General features: G+C 46.8%; 1 protein-coding gene across 3 annotated transcripts in view; it reads left to right on the top strand.

Moving 5' to 3' along the window:
- plxnb3 (plexin B3) overlaps window positions 1–23138 on the top strand; it is a 153573-nt gene that overhangs the window by 49311 nt on the left and 81124 nt on the right. For all 3 annotated transcript variants that reach the window (XM_075475875.1, XM_075475876.1, XM_075475877.1), the window contains 6 exons: window positions 17492–17902; window positions 18338–19070; window positions 20499–20678; window positions 21084–21212; window positions 21307–21407; window positions 22604–22736. In XM_075475875.1, the coding sequence (XP_075331990.1) occupies window positions 17508–17902; window positions 18338–19070; window positions 20499–20678; window positions 21084–21212; window positions 21307–21407; window positions 22604–22736 (1671 nt within the window). In that variant the 5' untranslated portion in view covers window positions 17492–17507. The remainder of the gene's footprint in view (window positions 1–17491; window positions 17903–18337; window positions 19071–20498; window positions 20679–21083; window positions 21213–21306; window positions 21408–22603; window positions 22737–23138) is intronic.

The following is a 23138-nucleotide window of genomic DNA, read 5'->3' as shown; positions in this document are numbered from 1 at the left end:
AAAAGCAGTAGAACGCAGTATAAAGCAGTAAAACGCAGTAAAAAGCAGTAGAACGCAGTATAAAGCAGTAGAACGCAGTAGAACGCAGTAAAACGCAGTATAAAGCAGTAGAACGCAGAACACAGTATAAAGCAGTAGAACACAGAACACCGTATGAATCAGTAGAACACAGTAGAACGCAGTATGAAGCAGTAGAACACAGTAGAACGCAGTATGACTCAGTAGAACACAGTGGAAAGCAGTATGAAGCAGGAGAACACAGTGGAACGCAGTATGAATCAGTAGAACACAGTGGAACGCAGTATAAAGCAGTAGAACACAGTGGAACGCAGTATAAAGCAGTAGAACCCAGTAGAACCCAGTAGAACGCAGTATAAAGCAGTAGAACGCAGTAGAACCCAGTAGAAAGCAGTATAAATCAGTAGAACGCAGTAGAACACAGTATAAAGCAGTAGAACGCAGTAGAACCCAGTAGAACCCAGTAGAACGCAGTAGAACGCAGTAGAACACAGTATAAATTAGTAGAACGCAGTAGAACACAGTATAAAGCAGTAGAACGCAGTGGAACACAGTATAAAGCAGTAGAACCCAGTAGAACCCAGTGGAACACAGTATAAAGCAGTAGAACCCAGTAGAACCCAGTGGAACACAGTATAAAGCAGTAGAACCCAGTAGAACCCAGTATAAAGCAGTAGAACGCAGTAGAACCCAGTAGAACCCAGTATAAAGCAGTAGAACGCAGTAGAACCCAGTAGAACACAGTATAAATTAGTAGAACGCAGTAGAACACAGTATAAAGCAGTAGAACGCAGTAGAACCCAGTAGAACCCAGTATAAAGCAGTAGAACGCAGTAGAACACAGTATAAATTAGTAGAACGCAGTAGAACACAGTATAAAGCAGTAGAACGCAGTAGAACACAGTACAAATTAGTAGAACGCAGTAGAACGCAGTAGAACCCAGTAGAACGCAGTAGAACCCAGTATAAAGCAGTAGAACCCAGTAGAACGCAGTAGAACGCAGTAGAACCCAGTAGAACCCAATAGAACGCAGTAGAACCCAGTAGAACGCAGTAGAACCCAGTAGAACCCAGTAGAACCCAGTAGAACGCAGTAGAACCCAGTATAAAGCAGTAGAACCCAGTAGAACCCAGTAGAACGCAGTGGAACGCAGTAGAACCCAGTATAAATTAGTAGAACGCAGTAGAACGCAGTAGAACCCAGTAGAACACAGCAGAACTTCCTTTGGTTCCGCCCAGTTTCAGATATTTTAGAAGGGGTTTCCCTGCAGGAGAACCGAGGCGCTGCTGCAAATCTGTTGTTATTCAGTCATTATTCTGATCTTCTGCTCAGGATTACTGAGGGAAATCTCCACTAATTCTTCTGTCAAACACTCAGTGTTGTGCTGCCAACAGAAACAGGATCTCATCCAGATTAAAAACAGCAGCTCTGCCGCATCGTCATCAATGAACCAAACCGGCATCAGTGGATAATCCTCTGAGCGGAAACAGATCGGATCAGAACCACAGAGTCCACAGCTGCTTTCAGATAAGCTTTGGTGATTCTATCCATGAGGTTGGAACCGTTCTTTGGGTTTGATCATCACAGATGGTCCTGTAAACATGCCTCTGTATGGTTGGTTATGTTCCTTTAATGAAATGATTTAACAGATATGTTAACAAAGCACAGAATCTGAGTGAAGGTTCCCTCTGAGAGTTCCTCACTCTGATCTGCCTCTCAGTTGGTGTCTTTGGCTGTGTTCGAAACCGCCTACTACATACTACATACTGCATATTGCATACTGCACATTACATACTGCATACTGCATACTACATACTACATACTGCATACTACATACTGCATATTACATACTGCATATTACATACTGCATACTGCATACTGCATACTGCATATTGCATACTGCATACTGCATATTACATACTGCATACTGCATACTGCATACTACATAGTACATACTGCATACTACATACTGCATATTGCATACTGCATACTGCATACTGCATACTGCTTATTGCATACTGCATATTACATACTGCATACTGCATACTGCATACTACATACTGCATACTGCATACTGCATACTACATACTGCATACTGCATACTGCATATTGCATACTGCATATTACATACTGCATACTGCATACTACATACTGCATACTGCATACTGCATATTGCATACTGCATATTGCATACTGCATACTGCATACTGCATATTGCATACTGCATATTGCATACTGCATACTGCATACTTCATACTACATACTGCATACTGCATACTGCATATTGCATACTGCATACTTCATACTACATACTGCATACTGCATACTGCATATTGCATACTGCATACTGCATATTGCATACTGCATACTGCATACTGCATATTACATAGTACATACTGCATACTACATACTACATAATACATACTGCATATTACATACTACATACTGCATATTGCATACTACATACTGCATATTACATACTGCATACTGCATACTACATAATACATATTGCATATTACATACTACATACTGCATATTACATATTACATACTGCATACTGCATACTGCATACTTCATACTGCATACTGCATACTGCATACTACATACTACATACTGCATACTGCATATTACATACTACATACTGCATACTACATACTACATACTGCATATTACATACTACATACTGCATATTACATATTACATACTGCATACTGCATTCTGCATACTGCATACTGCATACTTCATACTTCATACTGCATACTGCATACTGCATACTACATACTACATACTGCATATTACATACTACATACTGCATACTGCATACTACATACTACATACTGCATATTACATACTACATACTGCATATTACATATTACATACTGCATACTGCATTCTGCATACTGCATACTTCATACTGCATACTGCATACTGCATACTACATACTGCATACTGAATACTGCATACTTCATACTGCATACTGCATACCGCATACTGCATACTGCATACTACATACTGCATACTTCATACTGCATACTGCATACCTCATACTGCATACCGCATGCCGCATACTTCATACCGCATACTGCATGCCGCATACTTCATACCGCATACTACGTACTGCATACTACATACTAAAAACTGCATACTGCATACTGCGTACTGCATACTGCATACTGCATACTACCTACTGCATACTGCATACTGCATACTGCATACTAACTACTGCATACTGCATACTGCATACTGCATACTACCTACTGCATACTACACACTGCATACTTCATACTGCGTACTACGTACTGCATACTGCATACTACATACTACATACTGCGTACTAAATACTACATACTACATACTAAATATGAAATACTACATACTGTGTACTAAATACTACATACTGCATACTACATACTGCATACTGCATACTACATACTGCATACTGCGTACTGCGTACTGCGTACTTCATACTGCATACTACGTACTGTGTACTGCGTACTACATACTGCGTACTGCGTACTGCGTACTACATACTAAATACTGCGTACTGCGTACTAAATACTACATACTGCGTACTAAATACTACATACTGCATACTGCGTACTGCGTACTACGTACTAAATACTATATACTGCATACTGAATACTACATACTACATACTACATACTGCATACTGCATACTACATACTTCATACTGCATACTGCATATTACATACTACATACTACATACTGCATACTACATACTACATACTGCATACTGCATACTAAATGCTTCATGCTGCATACTGCATACTGCATGCTGCATGCTACATACTACATACTGCATACTAAATACTGCGTACTAAATACTAAATACTGCATACTACATACTGTATACTGCATACTGCATACTAAATACTGCGTACTAAATACTAAATACTGCATACTGCATACTAAATACTTCATACTGCATACTGCAAACTGCATACTGCATACTGCATACTGCATGCTGCATACTTCATACTGCATACTGCATACTGCATACTACATACTGCATGCTGCATACTTCATACTGCATACTGCATACTACATACTGCATACTAAATACTACATACTGCATACTACATACTAAATACTGCATACTGCATACTGCGTACTAAATACTACATACTGCATACTGCGTACTAAATACTGCGTACTAAATACTACATACTGCATACTACGTACTAAATACTGCGTACTGCATACTACATACTGCATACTACGTACTAAATACTGCATACTGCATACCACATACTGCATACTGCATACTTCCATACTACATACTGCATACTACATACTGCATATTGCATACTAAATACTGCGTACTACATACTGCGTACTGCGTACTAAATACTACATACTCCGTACTAAATACTACATACTGCGTACTGCGTACTACGTACTAAATACTACATACTGCATACTGAATACTACATATTACATACTGCATACCGCATACTACATACTGCATACTACATACTGCATACTGCATACTACATACTACATATTCATCGATCAGACAGTATGCAGAGTACCCACAATGCATTTTGCTCCTGCCCGAGCCGAAATCAGCCGGCCTGAAGCTGATTTCTCTTAAGCTCTAAACTCTGTAAACTTTAGCAACATTTGAAACATTTTCAGGAGAGAAAGTAGTCGTTTAGATCCCCAACGTGTTGAAAACCTGACAAAATACCAGCTGTTTACAATTTTGTTCCCACGAATTCGGCGCTACTAAAGCTAGCCGCAGTGAGCAACGCACTTCCTGTCATTTTCACAAAATAAAATACCCGTTGCCTTTAATCATAGGGAAAGCCATTACCATACAATTGGTGCTTTTGTTTTGAAAACAGGAAGTGAAGCTACCCTCGTTGTAGCTAGCTTGAAACTGCCGTTTTGACAGGAAATGACGATCGGCGACGTCACGTTACGTTGCATCTTGGGTAGTTTGAGTATGAGTAGTAACCTCATGATGCATACCCAACATTTAGGAGAATCTAGTATGCATCCGGGAACTTAAAAAAGTTAAAGTTAGTAGGAGAAGTGGGCGGTTTCGAACACAGCCTTTGACCACAGCTCTGATGGATCATGTGACCACAGCTCTGATGGATCATGTGACCAAAGCTCTGATTTGGTCACATGACCAAATGAGGGCGGGGCCTACAGCCTGCATCAGTCTGCGGGGGTCATGTGATCAGCTGCTCTCAGCCAATCTGTACCTGCCGCCTCTGTGGTAACCATGGGAACAACAGGATGTGTTTAAACAGCTTCCTGCAGTAACGAGTTGTGTCACCATGGTTACAAATTGACTTCCTGTGGGGACTTTGATTATGATGAGGAGGATGTGTACAGATATGTGACTGCCACACCCGCCCGTTCGTCCCGCTGGGATTTAATGTGTTTGTGTCTCAGCTGTCAGACACTCCATGATATCAAACTGAAAAATATTCATAAGCTGTGTGTGTGTGTGTGTGTGTGTGTGTGTGTGTGACAGAAACAAAGACATGACAGAATAATCGTGAAGCAGGAAAACACAAAAGAAGAAAACAAAGAAAAGTGGAAGAACAACATTTAGTTTTATGTATATCTAACAGGAAGTTCTGATGTCAGTGGTTCTCAAACTGTCGCCCCAACAAAAATATTGATAAATTACATTTCAACTTTATTGAACTAACACCAAGTAACATCATATTTTATAATGAATCAAAATCAATAACATCAAATAACACAAAGTTCAAAAAGAGAAAATAAAAGCGTTTCATTTGCAATCTGTGCAAAAAAACAAAAACAACTAAAATGTACCCTGCATTAGTGGCTGCAATGAGCCTGTTTTGCACAACTTCTCAAAACGTGGTTGCAGGTTTGAAACTGCCACTGAGTCATGCTCAATGTTGAGCTGAGATCTGTGTTTTATTTTCAGAGATGCCAAAGCTGAGAAGCATGTGGTTGCTTTGTGGGATTCTGTTTGTAACTTTGTATGAGGCCGTTTGTGCTCGACTGTTAACCGACGCAGCCTTTACCAGGCGGTGCTCCTGCTGTCCATTTTCTTTTAAAGAAATCCAGCGGCTTGTTAACTCTTTCGGTGCCATTGAGATCTATAGACATCAATTTAAAAAAAAACGTTGACTGCCAAAGACGTCTATAGACGTCAATTGCGTTTTTAACGGAGCGGGCTGGGGAACAATCTAGCGGAGTTCGTCACTAAATGTTAGGCTTGTAAACACTAAAAAGAGAATATACTGGCAAAATTACCCGATAGGTGGCAGCAGTGCCACTTTGCACAAAAAAAGAGCTCGTTTTCTCCATTTTTTTTGGTCAAACAGCTGTTTTTGGTGAAACCAACCTATGTTCTACTGTCTATTACTAAAGGACTGAAAATGGTAGAAACAAACTTTTTTTTCCTGATCAAAGAAGAGAGTCTACTCTTTCTTTTGGTAATTTCGGTCTGTACATAGTCATAAGACACACTTTTCTGTGAAAATGGCTGGCAGCCAATGAGTTAACGTGACAGGGGTGTGTTATAGTGATGGGATACTCGAGTTTGTATGAGTCACTCACTAAAATGAATCGGCTTTTCGAGTCACTTGAATCAATCACCCAGAGAACACGCCACGGAAAGTTCCAAACCACGTCCCAAATCATTGTGAAAAAGGCTAAAAATCAAGAAGTCTCCAAGGCCAAACATTTATTTTTCTTTTTTTCTTTCTAAATAAATTCAAATAACGCAAACAGCCAATAAATTAACTTTCAGTGTGAAACAGTGCAAAATTATGATAAAATGTATGAAACTGTGGACAAATACAACATTTAAATAACCTAAACAATAGTGCAAAAATAATAATATTCAAACATTCAACACTGCACCATTACAATAAAATAATTATGTACAGAATGAATGAACTCCCGCTTCCTTCAAAATAGCCGGAAGGGAGAGGGAGCGAGTGAGCTGTGAGTCAGGTACGAATCATGAGTCCTGAACCATGAGTCCTGAACCATGAGTCCTGAACCATGAGTCCCGAACCATGAGTCCTGAATCATGAGTCCTGAATCATGAGTCCTGAATCATGAGTCCCGAACCATGAGTCCCGAACCATGAGTCCCGAATCATGAGTCCTGAATCATGAGTCCCGAACCATGAGTCCTGAATCATGAGTCCTGAATCATGAGTCCCGAATCATGAGTCCCGAATCATGAGTCCCGAATCATGAGTCCCGAACCATGAGTCCCGAACCATGAGTCCCGAATCATGAGTCCCGAATCATGAGTCCCGAATCATGAGTCCCGAACCATGAGTCCCAAATCATGAGTCCCGAACCATGAGTCCCGAATCATGAGTCCCGAACCGTGAGTCCCGAATCGTGAGTCCCGAATCAAGAGTCCCGAACCGTGAGTCCCGAACCGTGAGTCCCGAACCGTGAGTCCCGAATCAAGAGTCCCGAATCAAGAGTCCCGAATCAAGAGTCCCGAACCGTGAGTCCCGAATCAAGAGTCCCGAATCAAGAGTCCCGAATCAAGAGTCCCGAACCGTGAGTCCCGAACCGTGAGCTCCGAACCGTGAGTCCCGAACCGTGAGTCCCGAACCGTGAGTCCCGAATCAAGAGTCCCGAATCAAGAGTCCCGAATCAAGAGTCCCGAATCACGAGTCCTGAATCATGAGTCCTGAATAAGGGGAGGGAGCACATGGGGCAGAGCGTCTTATTTACATAGCAACCAGGAGAAGTTGCAGCTGGCAGCCAAGGCCAGCACAGGGGAGCCAGCAGCCGCGGCCGCTGTATTTGGGCAGGATGGGCAGAGCCCCGCCTTCCACATCCCCAACCTTTCTTTTATAGATAAAATATAGATAATTATAAATTATAGATAAAATATTTATTTCAACTTCAATCACAGTGGGAATCGTATTACACCATATTGTGGCTTGTGACGGACTTTGCGAGTGGAATCTGTTTTTATTTTCGCTGAAATATAGCCTACCTCCAGTGTGGCTGCTTAACGTTAGATCTGTGGCCACTGGCCAGGGCAGATGCCTGGCTGCCCTCAGCTAAGCCCGGCCCCGCCGAACTCTCGAGCACATTCTACCAATCAGAATCACTGTAGGCCCCTACGTAGCATAATATCATGTTACATTTAGCGCGCCTGTATAGATGCTACTGGGGCAGGTGTATGATCTGCCCTGGACATGGAAAGGACTCAAAGGGTTTAAGAAATATATTACTCCGCCCATCTAGCCAGTGGGAACTTCAGTGCCGCCAAATTCCCCTACAAACTTGTTGGATAAAACGGATAACTATGTCGGATTTGATGAAGGATATTGGCTGTTTAATCCAGATTCACGTTTGTGGTAGGTAAAGATTTTACTTTATAGTTGCTATCTTACAAAGTTTAAGTGATTGTGAACGAAGTCTTTGCAAAATGGGAAACTGGGAGTGATTTAATGACATATCTTAGCCTGATGAGCAAAGCAGTGTTGAGACAGTAAACAATGTGTTGACAGCTTACATGTACAGCAGGTTACTTGTCTGCTAGCTTAGGTTGGAGTACTGTCGGTGTGTGTGACATGAAGCATTTTTCGGAAAAGGCAAAAAAACACGAGTCCAGCAAGGCCCATCTGAATTGTGCCATGAAATTAGCCATTTGCTTTGCGACAAGTTTCCCTCTAATTGAAACGTAGGCAGTATTAATTCCTTTCACAAACTTTCTCTTCGCTCATTTTCACGGGGCTTTTGTGTTTGTTGCATGGCAGACTTTTATGCGAGTGCGCACCCCCCCCCCCGCGTATGGTTGCATAGACTGTTGGCCTATTGCGTATGCTCCATAAAAGCTTGCATTTTGATAACGCAGATCATCTGCCCCGCCTATTTTCCAGACCACGAGCCGCTACTGGGAGCCAGATTGAGATAACAATCTGTTTGGGTCAGGCAGACTTAATTTTTTTCCGCCTGCCTTGAAGTCTTTGCTGGTGCGTCTCAATGGCGAACCCAAACAGCCAAATTGTGGAATGTAAAGCCAAATCCAGGACCTCTCCGCCCGGTCCCAGCGGTCATGTGACGAGTCGTGGGTCATGTGACGAGTCGTGGGTCATGTGACTAGGACCCAGGACAGGACCAGGTCTGAGCTGACCCAGGACAGGACCAGGTCTGAGCTGACCCAGGACAGGACCAGGTCTGAGCTGACCCAGGACAGGACCAGGTCTGAGCTGACCCAGGACAGGACCAGGTCTGAGCTGACCCAGGACAGGACCAGGTCTGAGCAGGTCTGAGCTGACCCAGGACAGGACCAGGTCTGAGCTGACCCAGGACAGGACCAGGTCTGAGCAGGTCTGAGCTGACCCAGGACAGGACCAGGTCTGAGCTGACCCAGGACAGGACCAGGTCTGAGCAGGTCTGAGCTGACCCAGGACAGGATCAGGTCTGAGCTGACCCAGGACAGGACCAGGTCTGAGCTGACCCAGGACAGGACCAGGTCTGAGCTGACCCAGGACAGGACCAGGTCTGAGCTGACCCAGGACAGGACCAGGTCTGAGCTGACCCAGGACAGGACCAGGTCTGAGCTGACCCAGGACAGGATCAGGTCTGAGCTGACCCAGGACAGGACCAGGTCTGAGCTGACCCAGGACAGGACCAGGTCTGAGCAGGTCTGAGCTGACCCAGGACAGGACCAGGTCTGAGCTGACCCAGGACAGGACCAGGTCTGAGCAGGTCTGAGCTGACCCAGGACAGGATCAGGTCTGAGCTGACCCAGGACAGGACCAGGTCTGAGCTGACCCAGGACAGGACCAGGTCTGAGCTGACCCAGGACAGGACCAGGTCTGAGCTGACCCAGGACAGGACCAGGTCTGAGCTGACCCAGGACAGGACCAGGTCTGAGCTGTTGTATCTGAACCAGCTCCGCAGACTGAAAGTAGGACGAGGATAAACACTGAGGGAGAGAGTCGCCAAGAGAGAAGAACAGAAATGAACAAAGAGAAGAAATTTAACTGTGCACACCCACCATAACACACAGTAACACGCCCACAGCTGTGCGCGTGCACGTGTGTGTGCACGTCGCTTTGAAGGGTGTGAGAGTCAGCTCAAACCTCAGAGATAATATGTGGGTGGAGGTGTGTGCGCCTGAGGTAAGGCAGCCTGTAATCATCAGCTGCCTGGGATGAAAGCAGCCTGTCCTTCATTTACATGGGGGGGGGGTATTACACAGAGGGGGGGGGGGGCAGGAACAGGAACAAAAGAGGAATAAAGTGCTGAATGTTTCACTGCTGATGCACCTGCAGCATTGTCTCTGTTGCCACGGTTACCAGCAGAACAAAACACCTGAGTGATGCGAGAAGTTTGTCTGACAGCCAATCAGAGAGCAGGACCTGCTGACAGCCAATGAGAGAGCAAGACCTGCTTCCTCAGGTGTTCCAGAGGTCCTGGAGGAGAGGTTCCAGCTCACAGAGCCACTGTTGGGGGGGTGTCAGCCAATGTTGGGGGGGGTCAGCCACTGTTGGGGGGTGTCAGCCAATGTTGGGGGGGTTTCAGCTAATGTTGGGGGGGTTTCAGCTAATGTTGGGGGGGTGTCAGCCAATGTTGGGGGGGTTTCAGCTAATGTTGGGGGGTGTCAGCCAATGTTGGGGGGGTTTCAGCTAATGTTGGGGGGGTGTCAGCCAATGTTGGGGGGGTTTCAGCTAATGTTGGGGGGGTGTCAGCCAATGTTGGGGGGGTTTCAGCTAATGTTGGGGGGTGTCAGCCAATGTTGGGGGGGTTTCAGCTAATGTTGGGGGGGTGTCAGCCAATGTTGGGGGGGTGTCAGCCAATGTTGGGGGGGTTTCAGCCAATGTTGGGGGGGTGTCAGCTAATGTTGGGGGGGTGTCAGCCAATGTTGGGGGGGTGTCAGCCAATGTTGGTGTGTGTGTCAGCCACCGTTGGGGGGTGTCAGCCACTGTTGGGGGGGGTGTCAGCTAATGTTGGGGGGTGTCAGCCACCGTTGGGGGGGTGTCAGCTAATGTTGGGGGGTGTCAGCCAATGTTGGGGGGTGTTATCCACCGTTGGGGGGGTGTCAGCTAATGTTGGGGGTGTCAGCCACCGTTGGGGGGGTGTCAGCCACTGTTGGGGGGTGTTATCCACCGTTGGGGGGGTGTCAGCTAATGTTGGGGGTGTCAGCCACCGTTGGGGGGGTGTCAGCTAATGTTGGGGGGTGTTATCCACCGTTGGGGGGGTGTCAGCTAATGTTGGGGGTGTCAGCCACCGTTGGGGGGGTGTCAGCCACTGTTGGGGGGTGTCAGCCACCGTTGGGGGGGTGTCACAAGCCCCTTTCACACTGAGGAATAACCCGCGTTTAATTGGCGACTTTAGCGTGTCCGCTGTTGCGTTCACACTGACGACCCGGGCTGCCGCGTCAACTCGACTCGCCTTTCGACCCGCGTCGGACCCTAGTCTTTTTGCCGAGCCGAGTTTGATGTGAACGCAATTGACGCGGGTCGGACGTGGGCGTGGCGTGAAGTGGGGAGTTTAAAAGACAGAATGGAGCTGATTCAGAACAACAGCGACAGGTGAGGACAAGTTTCACTTCAAGTTCTACTCTGCAAGTTCGAGACATTTTTGAAGATGGCCAACTGGGGAGACACGGAGGGCCGCGAGCTCCTCAGCCTCCGAGCAGAGGACGTTATTTACCGCCTCATGTCGGGGACGGTGAAAGATGGACCTCTGCTGGAAGGGCTGGCGAGAAAGATGGGAGAGCGCGGTTTCCCACGCAGCAAGACGCAGGTGACCAACAAAGTGAAGGCCATGAGGAAAAAGCCATGCTGTTAATGACCACAACGGCAGGAGTGGCAGAGGGCGATTGGACTGGCCATATTTCGACATGTGCCACGCCATGACAGCTAAACGTCTTCGTCGATTGCGTCGACGCTGTTCGCGTTCTTCGTTATAGTGCTCTTGTATTCTGAGTCAGAGCTGATCTGATCTGAGCTGATCTGAGCTCAGCAGATCAAACAGGAGTTTGTTTTCCATCTTCTCTGAACGCTCCGCCGCCTCCGTCTCTTCTTCTGTCCTTCCTCTCACCTCTCTCTGGAACTCCGTTTCCTTCGTTTCCTCCTGACAGCTCTCGGCTCTCCTTCTGCTCGGCGAACATGAATTATAGATGAAGCTCCCTCAGCTCGGGGAGGAGCTGATTAGCATACAGACCGTGTGAGGATGTGCAGAATTACCATGGAAGTGTTGAACTATGTGTGTGTGTTCGTGTCCTGGGGCCTCTCAGGGTGTTTCCCAGCATGCACTGGGGCAAGTTAAACAGTGTGTTTGTGTCCAACATCCAGCAGGATGGAGGCCAGAAACTGTGAAAACGATGTGAAACTAATCCTGAACATGGGGAACATTTATTAGTACGGGGAACATCAGGGAACGTGGGGAACATTTGTTAGTACGGGGAACATCAGGAAACATGGGGAACATTTAGGAACATTTATTAGTACGGGGAACATCAGGGAACATTTGTTAGTACGGAGAACATCAGGGAACGTGGGGAACATTTGTTAGTACGGGGAACATCAGGGAACGTTGGGAACATTTATTAGTACGGGGAACATCAGGGAACGTGGGGAACATTTATTAGTACGGGGAACATCAGGGAACGTGGGGAACATCAGGGAACATTTGTTAGTACGGGGAACATCAGGGAACGTGGGGAACATCAGGGAACATTTGTTAGTACGGGGAACATCAGGGAACATGGGGAACATTTATTAGTACGGGGAACATCAGGGAACGTGGGGAACATTTAGGAACATTTGTTAGTACGGGGAACATCAGGGAACATTTGTTATTACGGGGAACATCAGGGAACTTGGGGAACATTTATTAGTACGGGGAACATCAGGGAACGTGGGGAACATTGGGAACATTTGTTAGTACGGGGAACATCAGGGAACATGGGGAACATTTATTAGTACGGTGAACATCAGGGAACGTGGGGAACATCAGGGAACATTTGTTAGTACGGGGAACATCAGGGAACACGGGGAACATTTGTTAGTACAGGGAACATCAGGGAACGTGGGGAACATTTGTTAGTACGGGGAACATCAGGGAACGTGGGGAACATTTGTTAGTACGGGGAATATCAGGGAACGTGGGGAACATTTGTTAGTACGGGGAACATCAGGGAACGGGAACATGGGGAACATTTGTTAGTACGGGGAACATGGGGAACGTGGGGAACATTTGTTAGTACGGGCAACATGGGGAACGTGGGGAACATTTGTTAGTACGGGGAACATCAGGGAACATGGGGAACATTTGTTAGTACGGGGAACATCAGGGAACGTGGGGAACATCAGGGAACGTGGGGAACATTTGTTAGTACGGGGAACATCAGGAAACATGGGGAACATTTAGGAACATTTATTAGTACGGGGAACATCAGGGAACATGGGGAACATTTAGGAACATTTATTAGTACGGGGAACATCAGGGAACATTTGTTAGTACGGAGAACATCAGGGAACGTGGGGAACATTTGTTAGTACGGGGAACATCAGGGAACGTTGGGAACATTTATTAGTACGGGGAACATCAGGAAACATGGGGAACATTTAGGAACATTTATTAGGACGGGGAACATCAGGGAACATTTGTTAGTACGGAGAACATCAGGGAACACGGGGAACATTTGTTAGTACGGGGAACATCAGGGAACGTGGGGAACATTTATTAGTACGGGGAACATCAGGGAACGTGGGGAACATTTATTAGTACGGGGAACATCAGGGAACGTGGGGAACATCAGGGAACATTTGTTAGTACGGGGAACATCAGGGAACGTGGGGAAGATTTATTAGTACGGGGAACATCAGGGAACGTGGGGAACATCAGGGAACATTTGTTAGTACGGGGAACATCAGGGAACGTGGGGAACATCAGGGAACATTTGTTAGTACGGGGAACATCAGGGAACATGGGGAACATTTATTAGTACGGGGAACATCAGGGAACGTGGGGAACATTTAGGAACATTTGTTAGTACGGGGAACATCAGGGAACATTTGTTATTACGGGGAACATCAGGGAACTTGGGGAACATTTATTAGTACGGGGAACATCAGGGAACGTGGGGAACATTGGGAACATTTGTTAGTACGGGGAACATCAGGGAACATGGGGAACATTTATTAGTACGGTGAACATCAGGGAACGTGGGGAACATCAGGGAACATTTGTTAGTACGGGGAACATCAGGGAACACGGGGAACATTTGTTAGTACAGGGAACATCAGGGAACATGGGGAACATTTGTTAGTACGGGGAACATCAGGGAACGTGGGGAACATTTGTTAGTACGGGGAACATCAGGGAACGTGGGGAACATTTGTTAGTACGGGGAACATCAGGGAACGGGAACATGGGGAACATTTGTTAGTACGGGGAACATGGGGAACGTGGGGAACATTTGTTAGTACGGGCAACATGGGGAACGTGGGGAACATTTGTTAGTACGGGGAACATCAGGGAACGTGGGGAACATCAGGGAACATTTGTTAGTACGGGGAACATCAGGGAACGTGGGGAAGATTTATTAGTACGGGGAACATCAGGGAACGTGGGGAACATCAGGGAACATTTGTTAGTACGGGGAACATCAGGGAACATGGGGAACATTTATTAGTACGGGGAACATCAGGGAACGTGGGGAACATTTAGGAACATTTGTTAGTACGGGGAACATCAGGGAACATTTGTTATTACGGGGAACATCAGGGAACTTGGGGAACATTTATTAGTACGGGGAACATCAGGGAACGTGGGGAACATTGGGAACATTTGTTAGTACGGGGAACATCAGGGAACATGGGGAACATTTATTAGTACGGTGAACATCAGGGAACGTGGGGAACATCAGGGAACATTTGTTAGTACGGGGAACATCAGGGAACACGGGGAACATTTGTTAGTACAGGGAACATCAGGGAACATGGGGAACATTTGTTAGTACGGGGAACATCAGGGAACGTGGGGAACATTTGTTAGTACGGGGAACATCAGGGAACGTGGGGAACATTTGTTAGTACGGGGAACATCAGGGAACGGGAACATGGGGAACATTTGTTAGTACGGGGAACATGGGGAACGTGGGGAACATTTGTTAGTACGGGCAACATGGGGAACGTGGGGAACATTTGTTAGTACGGGGAACATCAGGGAACATGGGGAACATTTGTTAGTACGGGGAACATCAGGGAACGTGGGGAACATCAGGGAACGTGGGGAACATTTGTTAGTACGGGGAACATCAGGGAACGTGGGGAACATCAGGGAACATTTGTTAGTACGGGGAACATCAGGGAACATGGGGAACATTTATTAGTACGGGGAACATCAGGGAACGTGGGGAACATTTAGGAACATTTGTTAGTACGGGGAACATCAGGGAACATTTGTTATTACGGGGAACATCAGGGAACTTGGGGAACATTTATTAGTATGGGGAACATCAGGGAACGTGGGGAACATTGGGAACATTTGTTAGTACGGGGAACATCAGGGAACATGGGGAACATTTATTAGTACGGTGAACATCAGGGAACGTGGGGAACATCAGGGAACATGGGGAACATTTGTTAGTACGGGGAAAATCAGGGAACGTGGGGAACATTTAGGAACATTTGTTAGTACGGGGAACATCAGGGAACATTTGTTAGTACGGGGAACATCAGGGAACACAGGGAACATTTGTTAGTACGGGGAACATCAGGGAACACGGGGAACATTTGTTAGTACGGGGAACATCAGGGAACGTGGGGAACATCAGGGAACGTGGGGAACATTTGTTAGTACGGGGAACATCAGGGAACATGGGGAACATTTGTTAGTACGGGCAACATGGGGAACGTGGGGAACATTTGTTAGTACGGGGAACATCAGGGAACGGGAACATCAGGGAACGTGGGGAACGTGGGGAACATTTGGGAACATTTGTTAGTACGTGGAATATCAGGGAACATGGGGAACATTTGGGAACATTTGTTAGTACGGGGAACATCAGGGAACGTGGGGAACATTTGTTAGTACGGGGAACATGGGGAACGGGAACATCAGGGAACGTGGGGAACATTTGTTAGTACGGGGAACATCAGGGAACGGGAACATCAGGGAACGTGGGGAACATTTGTTAGTACGGGGAAAATTGGGGAACGTGGGGAACATTTGTTAGTACGGGGAACGTGGGGAACATTTGGGAACATTTGTTAGTACGGGGAACATCAGGGAACGGGAACATCAGGGAACGTGGGGAACATTTAGGAACATTTGTTAGTACGGGGAACGTGGGGAACATTTAGGAACATTTTTCAGTACGGGAACATCAGGGAACATGGTGAACATTTGGGAACATTTGTTAGTACGGGGAACATCAGGGAACGGGAACATCAGGGAACGTGGGGAACATTTAGGAACATTTGTTAGTACGGGGAACATCAGGGAACGGGAACATCAGGGAACGTGGGGACCATTTAGGAACATTTATTAGTACGGGGAACATGGGGAACGTGGGGAACATTTAGGAACATTTGTTAGTACGGGGAACATGGGGAACGTGGGGAACATTTAGGAACATTTGTTTTTACGGGGAACATCAGGGAACATGGGGAACATTTGGGAACATTTGTTAGTACGGGGAACATCAGGGAACGTGGGGAACATTTGTTAGTACGGGGAACATCAGGGAACGGGATCATCAGGGAACGTGTGGAACATTTAGGAACATTTGTTAGTACGGGGAACATTTAGGAACATTTGTTAGTACGGGGAACATCAGGGAACGTGGGGAACATTTAGGAAAATTTGTTAGTACGGGGAACATCAGGGAACGTGGGGAACATTTGTTAGTACGGGGAACATCAGGGAACATGGGGAACATTTAGGAACATTTGTTAGTACGGGGAACATTTAGGAACATTTGTTAGTACGGGGAACATCAGGGAACGGGAACATCAGGGAACGTGGGGAACATTTGTTAGTACGGGGAACATTTAGGAACATTTGTTAGTACGGGGAACATCAGGGAACTTGGGGAACATTACACACATTACACATATTAGCCTAGCTTACCCTAGGTTAGCATAGCTTACCCTAGGTTAGCCTAAGTTATGAAGCTTGATGCCCAGTTTGGTTCAAAGCCCCCCCCACCCCCCCTTCTTCATCAGTCAGGCTTTATTTTGATCTGTAGAAACTTGATTGTTTTTGCAGACTTTCAACACCTGTTGGACTGGATGAGTCCATAACATCCAGGGGGCGGGGGGGCAACTTCCACATTTTTGGGGTTGGTTTGATATTGTCTCATCAGAAATGACTGAAAATGTAATAACCCCTCATTTATGATTTAATTTGAACTTTTTGTGGTGTTTTCTGTTCACTTTCATGTTGGTATTTAAATGTATAAATGCGTTTTCACAGTTTAACTCTGACTGAATCTGACCTGTTTGCCTTCCAGCTAAAGAGGAGCTGCCATGGTGGCCTCCTCCATCCCCCCATCAGTCGTCCTCGCCTTCCTCGCCATCCTCATCCCTCCCTCCCGGCCCGCAGACGCCGCGGTGCAACGGGTGAAGCTGGAGGGCACCCCGCTGTCCCACCTGCTGCTCAACCCGGGGGCGGGGCTTCTTTATGTGGGCGGAGTCGACCACCTGTACGCGCTGACGTCGGACCTGGAGGTGGTGTCGCATGTGACCACTGGCCCCCACCTGGACTCCCCGGACTGCCTCCCTCCCATATTCCCTCAGGACTGCCACTCAGCGGCGCCGACTCACAACCACAACAAGCTGCTGCTGATGGAGGCGGGGCAGGGGGCGGAGCCAGGGAGCCTCATCGTGTGCGGCTCTCTCTTCCAAGGAATCTGTGAAAAGAGGTAACTTTGGTTTCCACTCAATGTTTATGCTGACATTGATCATTTGTGATCATATTATCATTGATAAATATTTTCTTACAGTTTTAACCCTCCTGTTGTCCTGTGGGTGAAAAGTGACCCACCACCATGTTTAGCTGTAGAAGAAATACCTTAAACTATCTTTTTCCAACTTTGAAATTTTATGACTTTTCCTAAAGGGACCCCATCATTAGAAAAAGTCATACTTTATCTATCTATCTATCTATCTATCTATCTATCTATCTATCTATCTATCTATCATAGTATCATTGATAAATATTTGTTTTTAGTTTTAAATCAGCTGTGACGTTTGTCCGACCTTGGTCAGTCTTTCTGATGACCTTCATGTATGATGACCTTCATGTATGATGACCTTCATGTATGATGACCTTCATGTTTTCCCCTCCTTCGCTGCAGGAGTCTGTCCAACATCTCTCAGCTCCTCTATCAGACCTCCAACCCCGTCGACACTCAGTACGTTGCAGCCAACGAACCTCGAGTCTCCACCGTTGGCGTGGTAATAACCACAAAGAGCAGACAGGACGGCGGCGGCGGTGGGGGTCCGCTGCGTCTGATGCTGGTCGGTCGGGGTTACACCAGCAAAGGTCCCGGCGACATCCCCCCGATCACGACGCGGCGTCTGTTCCCCGTGGTTCCGCCTCGCCGGGCTTTCTCTCAGGAGGAGGAGCTCGGGAAACTCGTGGTGGGAAGTTACTCCGAGTACAACAACCACTTTGTGAAAGCCGTCGCCCACGGCAACCACGTCTACTTCCTGTTCTCCCGGCGTGACATGTGGCACAAGAAGGAGTACCGGACGTACGCCTCCCGGCTCTGCGCCTCCGACCGCAGCTTCTACTCGTACGTGGAGGTGCCGCTGCTGTGCGAGGGCGGCTACAACCTGGCCCAGGGGGCGTGGTTCGGCAACCACTCGGGAGAGCCCGTTCTCTTCGTCGTCATGGCAGCAGGTCAGGCGTCTACGCCCGTGGCGACGAGTCGCTCAGCACTTTGTGTCTATGAGATCGCACAGCTGGACGCCATGATGCTGAGAGCACAGGAAGTGTGTTACACGGAGGGCGGGCGAGGCAGCGGCGGACAGGAAGAAGCCTACATCGAATACGCCGTGTCGTCAAAGTGTCTCAGACTGCCCAAGGTAAACACCGCTCATTCTGTGAACAGGTAACCCAGGCAACCACAGAGCGTGACACTCTTCAGTGATATCAGAGGAGGGTTAGGGTAAGGTAAGGGTTAGGGTAAGGGTTAGGGTAAGGTTAGGGTTAGGATAAGGGTAAGGTAAGGGTTAGGGTTAGGGTTGCCTTACCCTAAGGCAACCCTAACATTTCCCTAACCCTAACTCTTACCTTACCTTACCCTTATCCTAACCCTAACCTTACCCTAACCCTTACCCTAACCCTTACCTTACCCTAACCCTTACCTTACCCTAAGGCAACCCTAACCCTTACCTTACCCTAACCCTAACCCTTACCTTACCCTAACCCTAACCCTTACCTTACCCTAACCGTGTCTGTCCTCTTACTTTTGATCATATCCTCTCTGTGGGTGTGAACCAATCAATCAAACGCATTGACCTGCTCTGAGCCCAGAGGTAGTTTAAGTTTCAAGTCTTTTATTGTCATATACGCCGAGTATATATCCACCCCGATGGTGGACACTACCCTGATCCGCCCTCTGAGGACATCACCTGCTTCCTCCCAGCTCCTTACGCACTGATTGCTTTCTTAAATTATCTTCCCATGTGTCTCGGTACCTGACTTATCGCACTTACTCTGCACTAGTTCTGCTCTTAGCTGTTTGGTTTTGGAAGGAAATGCACTTATGATTTCTTTTACCTGAAGTTCTTTTGCCAACCGATGTGGAACAAACTGATTGTAAGTCGCTTTGGATTAAAGCGTCTGCAGAATGACCGTAATGTAATGTGATGTAACAACAGAGTCGGACTGGGCACTGAAATTCGTAGGACAGGACACCGTACAGCAGCTACCATAACAGGACATAGAAATAGAAAAACACTTTATTCATCCCCCAATGGGGGAAATTCAAATTAGTCAAGGAACTCAATTTTTTTTTAATATTTACAATGATTGTATTAACAACAACAATAATAATACATATTCTAGTAAAAAATACTACTACTAACTAATAATAATGAAAAATGACTAAATAAACAAATAAATAAAATTAAAAAATTAAAAAAACAAGACATAACATGCCGTAACATAAGTACTCTAACAAAAACAGTAACAATAAATTGGCAAAATGGATTCTGCAAATATACATTTTACGCTGACGGTACATCTGATGACATCACAGTCCTCTGATGACATCACAGTCCTCTGATGACATCACAGTCCACTGATGACATCATTCGGAGCTGGTCTGTTGACGGTCGTGACCCGTCTGGCCTGTGGATTATCCTGGTGTGACAGCTGTCACTCAAACACGCAGCTGGCAGGATTTGGTGGATTTGACCCACATAACAGACGCTCAGATTAAAGTAAACATCAGGGTTTGTTTGTTTGTTTGTTTGTTTGTTTCTCACGGAGCTCCGTCTCTTCACCAGGACTCTCTGTTGGAGTACCCCTGTGGGGGGGAGCACACCCCCAACCCCATCGCCAGTGCGGTGCCCGTCCAGGCCACGCCCACCGTCACCCTGCCCACCCAGCTGACCGCCGTCACCGCGGCAACGGAGGCAGGACTCACCATCGCCTTCCTCGGCGACCGCGAGGGACGACTGTACAAGGTGACGTCACGCAAACGCACACACGTGCACATTTCTAACCGCCAGGTGCCAACAGCTGAGTGAAGCTGACACCCCCCCACGTGGAAAAGTCAGATTGATCGGTTCGTGCTCCGTTTGTGCCGGTTTGGTTTCTGAGATATTAAAAAAACAAACCAGAGTGGTCTACTTTTTTAGTGCTCCGTTTGTGCCGTTAAAACTGGCGTTTGTGCTGCTTTCGTCTCCGAGTTCCGTTTTACTTTCAGGTGATCACATGACTTCACTTTATTGATCAGGAGGCTGCAGGTTGTAGTCACTCTGTTTGGTTCCAGTAAGTTCTTTTCTCCAATTCAGTCGGTGGGACGTTGCCGGATATGTTGCTAAGGCAGGAGAGAACCCCATGAACTAACCCCACTGTGTTGTCTGCAGGTGTTGGTGCGCTCTGATTGGTCAGGCGACCTGTACGGCAGCATGTTGGTCGACAGTGGCAGCGCCATCAGCGCTGATCTCCTATTGGATGAGAGCCAGCAGCAGGTTTACGTTTTAACCAATGACAAGGTAAGAAAATATCTGCCCCCCCCCTCTGCCGTAGTTCCTGTCCAATCAGAAGCTGAGATCAGGGAAAACAAACCGTTTCCTGTCTTTGTTTCAGGTGTCCAGGGTTCCCGTGGCGACCTGCCAGGCTCACGCCGACTGTGCGTCCTGCCTCGCCGTCAGAGACCCGTACTGTGGCTGGTGTGTCCTGGAGGGGCGGTAGGTCCATCTGTCCTCCGTCCGTCCATCCGTCCACCGTCCATCCGTCTGTCCTCCGTCCATCCGTCTGTCCACCGTCCATCCGTCCTCCGTCCATCCGTCTGTCCTCCGTCCATCCGTCTGTCCTCCGTCCATCCGTCTGTCCACCGTCCATCCGTCCTCCGTCCATCCGTCTGTCCTCCGTCCATCCGTCTGTCCTCCGTCCATCCGTCTGTCCACCGTCCATCCGTCCTCCGTCCATCCGTCTGTCCTCCGTCCATCCGTCTGTCATCCATCCGTCTGTTTTTAAAGTTTTTTTAAACGTTTCTCCTAAAACACAGCCAGACTTTTATTTTCTGCACTCTGACTGACTGGAGAAGAAGAAACTGTAGTCCAGGTGGTTTGATGGCTCCATCTGGTGGGCATGAGAGACTCTGCTTTTTGTACCTGAATATCTAAATTATATCTAAATGATTGCATCTGCTGGATGCAACTAAAACATTCCTCTTCTGAAACCCTGTTCAGTCCCTAATCTCCACTGACCTCACTATGAAGCATCTCTGTTCTTTGGTGCCCGACCCTCAGAGAAACCTCAGTGAACACACTGATTCCCCCACTCATGGAAAAGTTTAATCCTGCTTTCTTCAGATAAGAACAATCTCCAAAATAAAATGGCTGCCCCCCCCCACAGATTTAGACACACATTCATCCTCTCTGGGCTGGATTATCGTAGTTATCGGCCAGAAATCCCTCTCCTGGCACCAGCTGCCAACCTTCTTTCTGGTTCTGACGGATGTCACGTCAGCCCAATCCAGGCTGCCTGCACGCTTTCAGGGATTTTAAGATTTCACTGATCACTTCTAAAGCCTGAATGCTTCTGGCCCCAAGCTGTACATCAGAACTGTTAGATCCCCGGGGGGCCTTTGCTACCAGGGCCCCTCCACTTTGGAAAGAAATAAGGCTCTCGGAATCAGAGACTTTTTTTAAATCACTGCTTAAAAAACATTTTTATAGTTTGGCATTCATCTCCCTGTCCTTTGTTTATTTATAAAAATAATGTTATTTACATATTTTTATTATGTTGTTTGTTTCTTGACTTTTGCAAACTGGTTTGGATCAGTTTCCTTCACCTGGGATAGGATCAGGTTGTTACAGTTTGTCATCTTTTATTTTTGATTGTTATCAGTTCTAATGTATTTTATATTTTGTATGTCCAGATGTACCCGTAAACATCAGTGTCAGCGCCACCTGCAGGCCAACCATTGGCTCTGGAGTTTTGAACCGACCAATCAGTGTGTCAGCGTGCAGAGCCTGCAGCCAGCCAATCAGAGCAAAGAGGAGCAGAGACTGGTACGTTCAGATTATCGATGTTCTGGCGTAATCACCTGGTTGTGTCCTCTGGAAATCAGAAAATAAACACCATGTTCACTGATGATCTTCAACTATGGTTAGGTTAACCCTAACCCTGGTTAGGTTAACCCTGGTTAGGTTAACCCTAACCCTAACTATGGTTAGGCTAACCCTGGTTAGGTTAACCCTGGTTAGGTTAACCCTAACCCCAACTATGGTTAGGTTAACCCTGGTTAGGTTAACCCTAACCCTAACTATGGTTAGGTTAACCCTGGTTAGGTTAACCCTAACCCTGACCCTGGTTAGGTTAACCCTAACCCTAACTATGGTTAGGTTAACCCTGGTTAGGTTAACCCTAACCCTAACCCTAACCCTGGTTAGGTTAACCCTAACCCTAACTCT

Source organism: Odontesthes bonariensis, chromosome 10 (assembly GCF_027942865.1).
Source record: "Odontesthes bonariensis isolate fOdoBon6 chromosome 10, fOdoBon6.hap1, whole genome shotgun sequence".
Classification (NCBI taxonomy): Eukaryota; Metazoa; Chordata; class Actinopteri; order Atheriniformes; family Atherinopsidae; genus Odontesthes; species Odontesthes bonariensis.
The sequence above is the reverse complement of the archived record's forward strand: the minus strand, read 5'-3'. Positions and strand labels throughout refer to the sequence as shown.